The sequence below is a fragment of the Garra rufa genome, chromosome 22 (genome assembly GCF_049309525.1).
Source record: "Garra rufa chromosome 22, GarRuf1.0, whole genome shotgun sequence".
Taxonomy (NCBI): domain Eukaryota; kingdom Metazoa; phylum Chordata; class Actinopteri; order Cypriniformes; family Cyprinidae; genus Garra; species Garra rufa.
This window is the reverse complement of record NC_133382.1, coordinates 19,678,749-19,688,458: the sequence shown is the minus strand read 5'-3', so window position 1 is coordinate 19,688,458 and position 9,710 is coordinate 19,678,749. Positions and strand designations below refer to the sequence as shown.

Sequence of the window (9,710 nt, the reverse complement as noted above, 5' to 3'; positions counted from 1 at the left end):
AAGCTTATTAGCTACTAATCTACTTTAAATGAGAAAAATGCTCACCTTTTCAGATCTCTACATGCTTCAAATGAGAAAGCTACTTTTAAAATTTAAGTCGGCATATAACAAAAGTTGTGATCATCTTTGCGTCTCTATTGTGATGTATATCAGGGTGAAAAGCAAACAGGAAAAAAAATGTAGGCAGACTAGAGGCTTGATTTTGTCCATCTGGAATTGATTGGATTATTGTCATTTGCTAATTGATGTGATCTCATGCGAGTAACAGGTTGCTGGCAGGAAAGCATTATTGCCTCAAAGTTGTCGCCATTTGGTTAAAATTAATCATCCAAAAATTATACCATTAAAATGTAGGGCTGCACGATTAACCTTTATCGCATCGATATTGAGGTTTTAACTCCCGCAATAACCTAACCTCAGGAGGCTGAGGTTTTTTCCCCCGCCTCTGACATTTGAGTGACAAACCTATTAGCCAATCAAAATGGTCGAATCTTGCGTTCCTGGCTTGCTGGCCAATCAGAAATGGCAATGGAAACAAGGTTGTATGCAGTGCACCGGCTTTCTGTCAGCAGAAAAGCAGCTAACACACAACGTGTACCTCGAATTGTGCCAATAGAAAAAGCAGAAATGGCCGAAGGCACTTCTTCGGTGACGGGAGAGGAAGCGGGGGAGCACTTGGTTAACAAGAAGGGTGGTACTTCAGCTGTTTGGACTTATTTTGGATTCGCGAAGAACGACGTGGAGCAAAAGAGTGCTAAATGTAAAGTATGTCCTCAATCACTAGGTATGTAGTTTATTTAACCCTCTGTGTCGTAAAAGTAACAACATATTTTATTCATAATTTTAGTTTTATGCACTTAAAAGTATCGAACGCAAAAATCGAAAATCGCATCGCAATATTTGTCAGAAAAACCGCAATTAGGTTTTTTCTCAAAATCGTGCAGCCCTATTAAAATGTCACATTTATTGGTTGATATTGATATATCATACACCTCTAATGAGGAATAACAGGAGAATTCCAACATAAGCATTTCTAAAAAGCTGCCTCAGACTAACACTGATGAAGCCCATCATTACCTTGTTCATTGCTCCAGGCTGCTGTGCCCTCAGTCCACCCTGTCCTCCTACTGTCTGCTGCTGCTGCTGCTGCTGCTGCTGAAGAGCCTCCGCTAACAGGTTACTGCTGCCGCCCATGCCCGGGTTGTGATGTCCTATTCTGGGTGATCCGTTCAACATCTGTGCTCCGAGCATGTTTTGCTGTTGAGATGCAGGCCCTCCTGGCTGCTGCTGTCCATTGCCTTTCTGGGGTCCGAGCATATTCCTATTCATGTTGCCCACCATCCCTGCCATCTGCTGCTGTTGCAAAAGTGTGGCCTGTTGCGGGGAAAGATGTTGCTGCCCTTGCGGGCCCATGCCCTGAGTACCTGGAGAAGCCTTCATATTCCCAAAAAGCCCCATTGAAGCTCCCACTGGGCCACCCATCGCACCCTGCTGCTGTGCTGCAGATGCGGATCCGTGTCGGAGGAGTTCTGAGAGCTGCTTGTGTTTGGCCGCTGCATCCTGGCCACTGGACACAAGTCCTCCGATGGCCCCACCCCCACTACCCAAACTGCCGTGCAACTGGCCGAGGTCCCCTCCATTTGCTAGATTCAGCTCGGAGGAACTGATCAGCTCATCTGGAAGGTCATGCTCCAGGTCAAAAAGCGAGCCAAAATCTACAGCAGGAAATGAGAATTCAGAACCATAATTAATGATGAGAGATTAATATGCAATATATGCCGATCTTAAGTTTTAAGGTAGAAAACTAAAAAAAAATCAAGTTGTTAATTACTCCTAAATCTGTCAGTTCAATCAGTGCTTTTATACTCATGAAAAAATTAGTTCAGGCATGTTCACACCATGAATGATAAAACTAGATTTTGTTATTATATTCTAATTCTATAATGACAGCAGAACAATATTGTTGGAAACGCTTTGAGAAAGATTTTTTCCAGGTGATTAATGATAAAAACGCTGACAGGCTGATCAACTTTAAAGAATTTAAAGAAACTGCAGCAAAAAAGTAAAATTTACAGAAGTTACCCTGTTCAAAAGTGTACATACACTTGATTCTTAATGATGTGTTGTTACCTGAATGATCTACAGCTTTGTTTTTTTGTTGTCGCTGTTTAGTGATAGTCGTTTATGAGTCCCTTGTTTGTCCTGAACAGTTAAACTGCTTGCTGTTCTTCAGAAAAATCCTTCAGGTCCCACAAGTTCTTTGGTTTTTCAGCATTTTTGTGTATTTGAACCCTTTCCAACAATGACTATGATTTTAAGATCCATCTTTTCATATGCAACTATTACAGAAGGTTCAAACGCTCACTGATGTTCCAGAAGGAACCACAATGCATTTAGAGCCAAGGGTGTAAACTTTTGAACAGAATGAAGATTTGTAAATTTTTCTTACTTTGCCTAATTATCATATTCAAATTTTCCATTTAGCACTGCCCTTCATAAGCTACAGAAGATGCATGTTTCCCAAAAGACAAAATAAGTTAAATTTACCCTGATTTTCAATTTCAAAAGTTTTCACCCCCAGCTCTTAATGCATTGTGCTTCCTTCTGGTGCATCAATGAGCTTTGGACCTTCTGTAATAGTTGCATATGACTCCCTTAGTTGTCCTCAGCTTGAAAAGATGGATCTCAAAATCATACAGTCATTGTTGGGAAGGTTTTAAATACACAAAAATGCTGAAACCCCAAAAATTTGTGGGACCTGACAGATTTTTTTCTGAAGGACAGCAGGCAGTTTAACTGTTCAGGACAAACAAGAGACTCATGAACAACTATAACTAAACAAAAAAGAACACAGGTGTGGATCATTCAGGTAACAACACAGTATTAAGAATCAAGGGGTGTAAACTTTTGAACAGGGTCATTTTTATAAATTCAACTATTATTTTCTCTTGTGGACTACATGTAAACATCTTTTATATGAAATGTCTTATTCAGGTCAGTACTATATAAAAAAAAATAGCATGCATTTTGTATGATCCCCTTATTTTGTTAAAATAATTAACATTTCACAGATTCTCAGATACACTTTTGTGCACTAGTGTGGACGCTTTATAGTCATCAACAATACTGTTCTTGGTATGAATATACAACATGGGCAGATGAAATGGATATATGAAGCTAAGAAAAGACCACCATGAGTCCATGACCACTTTCTATTAACAAATGAAAATACAGTATGTGATTTAATCATTTGTACTTTAGAATTGCAACGCAAAACTGAGTGTAATGAAATGGGCACGTCCTGTCATCGCTATGTAAATCTGGCTGTCATTCAATCTAAAATGATGTGTCAAACACTTCCACAGCCACTTCGCTGGATAACTGACAGCTGTGTTTATTAATGACTGTCTATCTGAAATGGCTGACTGTGGTTTGACAGGAAGCCAAACACAGATGAGTACATGTTGTTGAATTACGATATACACTATTCAGGTAGCCACTACTTAGATTCTGAAGTGAATTTTATTTGCTGATGACACTTTTTTTTATTTACAATGGCATTTTGTCAAGTATTGCAATCATCTACACCTACCATTTGCATCAATTCAAAAGTTTAAAAAAATGCAGGCATGTAATTTCCTAACATATGTGTACATTTTATCTCATCTGACAAATCAGCCATTGCACTGGTAAAACAGGTGGAAATGGTCGATTTGCTCCTGAAATTGTGCTGCTCTTACAAATGAAGTGAAGCAGCTGTGATGGGGACAACACATTCACTCCACAGACAAAACAATTGGATGCTGAGCATGTTGTTCATAAAAAACGCTAGATTCAGATCCACTTACATTTGTGCAACTTAATAAATTCCCTTTAGTATCAGAACCGGATCAAACTCGACTTTGAACAAAAGGTTGAAAACATTAGGGAGATCAACAAAGAAACGTACTACGCTTTTTAAGATGCGTTCGAGTACAATAACTCGATCCTTTAACATTTAATAAGACACAACCGGACACTCATGTGGTAATAATTATTATCGCTTAGTATTAAATGTTTTGTGGTTTGTTTTTAACAGACAAGCTCGTCAGTTGTGTTATGGCTGAACAATGGGAAATCAAGATCCGAAAAAATGACCGACGCACTAAAAAGGCTATCTCACACAAGCTAACTCACTCAAACACAACACAAGTACAATGCTATCCTCCAAATCACTCAAACATGAAGCTTCTTCCATTTAAGCTCCACTAACAAGCAAATAAATGCATCTAAATCAAAGAAAAAAATCGGAACTTAAAAGAATGAGGGATGAGTTGATATGCATCTGCTAACAATGGCAGGGAGTTGTTGTGCGGGCCTTCAGCATCAGTCTGTTATTAGCTGACCAGCTAGCTAACCAATATTAATCACGTTTATTAATCTTAAAATACCTGGGAAATATGTTGCGTAAAACACAAGGAATAGAGGCTAACGTATGTGCTCAGTGCACATGGGCTGTTTGTGAAAATAACTGTGTTCAAGTGCAGTCAGAAAGTTTTGAAGTTGATTGACTCACAGTTTAGCAGGCTAATTTATGTTAATCACTGTCGATTATTAGTAAATAAACGAGCATTGATTAAATTTGATATTTAGGCTTTCAAACGCTATTCGTAAGAGTCTATGTGTTTATGCAATGTTTATTAATCTTTATACACTATATTTATTATCTGAAGAAGTGATCCAAACTCTTTGCAAGTAGGAACCAAAACGAAACAGGCGTTTCGCAGAAAAAAAAAAAAAAACCCACTACTGTTATTGCCACTGTAGGTCCAATATGTTTTTCATTGCACACGTTAGTTTTACATGTACACCAGTTGACATCAAGCACAGAGCCTCGCTGAGGAAAAGCAGCGTGCAACCGCTGTGAGTGAATCCCAACATCGATAGAGAAGCGCTAATGCTAACCTAGCTGGAATGACAAGCTAACGTTAAAGCTAGTCTCGTGCGGATCCGACGTAGTTAGCTTCCCAAACTAGCCTGAGCCTGCTAACCTGACATAAAACTAAAAAGAAAACCCCATTCCCCGCTTACAGACTTCAGTGTACAAGGGTATATAGAAAACAAACAAGCAGTGATCCAAAGATATCCGTATCGTAAAAAATAAATAAAATAAATATTTACCGTTTCCATCGCTGGCTGAGGCAGATAGTGCCGGGGAGGACAGTTTAGGCCTCTTGGCTGAAGGCGGGCCAGACTCCAGAACGTTCTCGGCCATATTTTTTAACGAATTAAAATATATGTCCTCGTAGATAGGCGCCTAAGCCTATTCGTAATCCTCGATTTTAAAAATTTCGCTTTTAAAAATATGACATTTCCCCCTCCTTTTTAGGGACGAAGGGGGGGAAAGTCCCGTGTACAAAATACTCCTCTTTCCTGGGTTCGCCTCTCGATTTCAGCTTCGGCGTATCAACCCCCCTCCCCAGCCCGATTTTTGTTCTTTATACAATTCTGCAAGCGGAGGAGGAGGTAGGGGGAGTCGGCTCGGCAAGAAAGGATAAAAAGACACTCGCAGCGGCTCTACAGCAACTCATCTAGTCCCGTCAAGAGTTACAGAAGCGAGCGATGATGTGTTTGAAATCATTTTGCTCGTCTGCCATATCTGTTCGCAGCATAGGTGTGTTTTGTAGAATGTGGCGCACGATCGTGTTAGTATCGAAAGTTAAATTGAGCCAAAATATGAACCTTATTTTCTTTCTTTGACTATTTTTTTTAAACAGAAGGTTGGTAAAATTTCTAAAAATGTTAGCACATAATTATTTTATGTTGGAATTTTATTGGGAAATGTTTAAAATTCAAGAAGTTTTAAATAGGCTACACCTTGCAGATTCTGCTAAATCTTAATTGTTTTACCAAAATGAGAGGGATCATACAAAAAGCATGTTATTTTTTATTTAGTACTGACCTGAATAAGATATTTCACAAAATGTTCACATTTAGTCCACTCGAGAAAGTAACAGCTGTATATACGAAATTGACCCTGTTCAAAAGTTTACATGCATTGTTTAAAAAAAAAAAAAGATATTTAGACAAAAAAATGTACACATCTTCATTGTGCTCATTATGTACACCCCTGGCTCTTAATGCATTGTTTTTCTTTCTGGATCATCAGTGTGTGTTTGAACCTTCTGTAAAAGTTGCATTTGAGTCCCTGAGTTGTCCTAACTGTGAAAAGATAAAGTCATTGTTGGAAAGGGTTCAAATACACAAAAATGCTGAAAAACCAAAGACCTGAAGGATTTTTCTAAAGAACAGCAGGCTGTTCAGGATAAACAAGGGACTGATGAACAACTATCACTAAACAAACAAAAACAAGCTGTGGATCATTCAGGTAATAACACAGTATTAGAAATCAAGTGTATGAAAACTTTTGAACAGGGTAATTTTTTTATAAGCTTAGCTATTATTTTTTCTTGTAGGCTATATGTAAATGTTTTTACTTTTCCAGGTCAGTACTAAAAAAATAAATTAATGGGGAATAAATAACCTGCAATGTTCAACTTTAATTTATTTTACCTTCACAAAACAAAGCTAAATCTGATTTAAGAATTACATTTAATTTGATTTATGTAATAATTGTATGTTGTGGAATATGAATTCTAAATATTAAAAGAAACAAAAACAACATCTGATTATGTAGCAACACTATTCTATACACCTGTCAATTTACAGTTGCAATCAAAATTATTTACCCACCACCCCCCAACCAGAGGCAAATACAAGCTTTTTTTGAAGATCCAGGACTTTATAAAAATTGCATTTTAAAAGTTATAATATTAATAGATAATGTAATGTTTTTGAGTTTTATGTCATAATTATACAACCCCTATTCAGCATTGCTGTTTTTTAGTCACTTATTTGTATGGTGGGGAACAAAGCACAAATTAAACCTTTAGAAACTCTATTAGAAAACAGAATTAGCTTGAGCTGTTACACATTTACACAGTTAGCCAATACATATGCTGAAGTTTTTTGTAGCTAATATGACAAAGTCCACAGGGCTCTCACAAAAGCTATAGATAAGAAAAAATTGTATTACTTTAAAAAGTCCAAGGCTATATGAAGATTTCCGAGACATTAAAATTTCATAGAGACACAGCTGGCAGCCTTATTCCCTAGTTTAAAATATGTTGTATGAGAAAACCTTTGAGGGTGAGAGAAAAGCAGAAAATCATAAAATGTTTGATCAGAACAACTGAGGAAAAACCTGCAATGTACAGCCAAAGACTTGCAAGATCACCTAATATGACCTAATATAAAAACATGAAATGCAGAGGATAAGATGAACACAAGACAAGCATGGCCTTCATGTTGGGGCATCTTGCCGAATGCCACTCTTGACCAAGAAGAACATAAAACGCGGACTTGAATATGCTTAAGTTCATTTAGATAGACCTGTGGAGTTCTGGAAGAATGTTATATGGAGTGATGTGACCAAACTGAAACATTTTGGACCTATGGATCAGTGGTATGTTTGGTGCAAAAAAGCCAAAACTTATGAGCAAAAGAACATCTTCATCGTCAAACAGTAAGGTAAATCAGCCCTGTTATGGGGGTGCTTTGCTGTTACAGGAAGTGGACATCATGACTGTATGAGGGACATTGGGGATTCTTTGACCATATCAGTCATAAAATTGTTCAGTCTTCAAATTTAATTCTCTTTGAAAATATCTGGTTTAATTTGAAGAAAGCAGTGGCTAAAGTGAAAACCAAAGATTATCAGTGATCTGAAAGCTTTTTCAGGTGAGGAATGGGCCAAGATTGCAGTAGAGAGGTGACAGAAGCACTTCCAAGAAGTGTTTATTTTTTTAGTTTTTGTAGTTTATTATTCATTTGTAGTAATTTTGAACATGAACATTAACATGAAAATTTTTTCATTATTCATAAACTTACATTCTCAGAATTACTCAAATGTGTAATACATTTTCTGTAATAGTGTACTGATGCCTTTGCAAGCAAAATGTCTTACAGGTCAAGGGGATCGAATAATTTCAAATGCAACTAAGTAATTTGTTAATTTTCGTTAAATAGAATATTAAACCATTATTCCCTGGTTTCACAGACAAGGCTTAAGCCTAGTCCTAGACTAAATTGTAAATCTTAGCTGTTTTAACTGAAATAAACTTACACTGACTGATCTTAAAATATATCTTGTTTTGCCTCAGGATGCACCCCAGTAATTTTTTTTCTAAGCATGTTTATAAATATTACTTAAATGTGCTAATTGAACTATGGCCTTATCCTGGCTTAGTCTAAGCCATGTCTGTAAAATTGGGCCTATATGTATGCCTACTCAAAATGTTAAGTTGTGGTGATTGTCCCTGTTGGATGACCCCTAAATTGTGTTAAATAAATAAATTCACATTTTATTATTATTATTTTAAAAAAATTGAAAAAGCTTTTTTTGTAAGCAGTACTAATTTTCAAACATGGAGAAAATTTAAACAGTCCAGAGTACAGTTTTCATTAACATACAGTCAAGCCCGAAATATACATACATACCCCTGGCAAATTCTGACTTAAAGTTACTTTTATTCAACCAGTTTTTTTTGACTGGAAATGACACAGGCTTCTCCCAAAAGATAATAAGACAATGTACAAGAGGCATCATTGTGGAAAAAAAATATTTCTCAGCTTTTTTTTTTACATTTGAACAAAAAGTGGCATGTCCAAAATTATTCATACCCTTCTTAATAATCAATAAAAAAGCCTTTATTGGCTATTACAGCAATCAAACGCTTCCTATAATTGCTATAATAGCTTTTTGCATGTCTCCACTGGTATTTTTGCCCATTCATCTTTAGCGATGAGCTCCAACTCTTTCAGGTTGGAGGGTCTCCTTGCCATCACCCTGATCTTTAGCTCCCTCCTCAGATTCTCGCTTTAAGTCAGGATTCTGGCTGGGCGACTGCAAAACGTTAATGTTTTTGTCTGCTAACCATTTCTTCATTCTTTTTGGGTCGTTGTCGTGCTGAAATGTCCACTGGTGCCCAAGGCCAAGTTTCTCTGCAGACTGCCTGATGTTATTGTTGAGAATTTTGGTGTATTGCTCCTTTTTCATGGTGCCGTTTACTGTGATTAGGTTCCCTGGTCCACTGGCTAAAAATCAGCCCCAAAACATTAGGTTCCCACCACGTTTGACAGCGGGGATGGTGTTCTTAGGGTTGAAGGCTTCTCCTTTTTTACGCCAAATGAAGGCTACATCATTGTGGCCAAAGAATTCAATTTTTGTTTCATCTGACCATAAAACAGAAGACCAGAAGTCTTCTTCTTTGTCCAGATGAGCATTTGCAAAGGCCAAGCGGGCTTTTGTGTGCCTTATCTGGAGAAGTGGTGTCCTCCTTGGTCTGCGTCCGTGGAACCCAGCAGTCTGCAGTGTACTTTGGACTGTCTGCCTTGAGATGTTGCCACCAGCAGAGCCCAGTTTCATCGGGATGGCCTTGGTGGTGATCCTTGGATTCTTTTTGACCTCTCTCACAATCCTACTGGCCAGCACAGGTGTCACTTTTGGCTTCTGACCACGTCCTCTGAGATTTTTCACAGTGCAGAAGATCTTGTATTTTTTAATAATACTTTGTACTGTAGCCACTGGAACTTCAAAACATTTAGATATGGTCTTATAGCTCTTTCCTGACTTGTGAGCAGCCACAATGTGCAGTCGCAGGTCCTCAGTG

General features: G+C 37.7%; 1 protein-coding gene across 1 annotated transcript in view; it reads right to left on the bottom strand.

The window, feature by feature from the left end:
- The window catches only part of ep300a (E1A binding protein p300 a), a 29,402-nt gene extending 23,776 nt beyond the window's left edge, over window positions 1–5,626 (bottom strand). Inside the window, exons 1-2 of the mRNA XM_073827712.1 lie at window positions 5,161–5,626; window positions 1,078–1,715 (exon numbers count right to left, since the gene is read on the bottom strand). Of these exons, the coding sequence (XP_073683813.1) occupies window positions 1,078–1,715; window positions 5,161–5,254 (732 nt within the window). The 5' untranslated portion in view covers window positions 5,255–5,626. The remainder of the gene's footprint in view (window positions 1–1,077; window positions 1,716–5,160) is intronic.
- Between the last annotated feature and the right edge of the window lie 4,084 nt (window positions 5,627–9,710).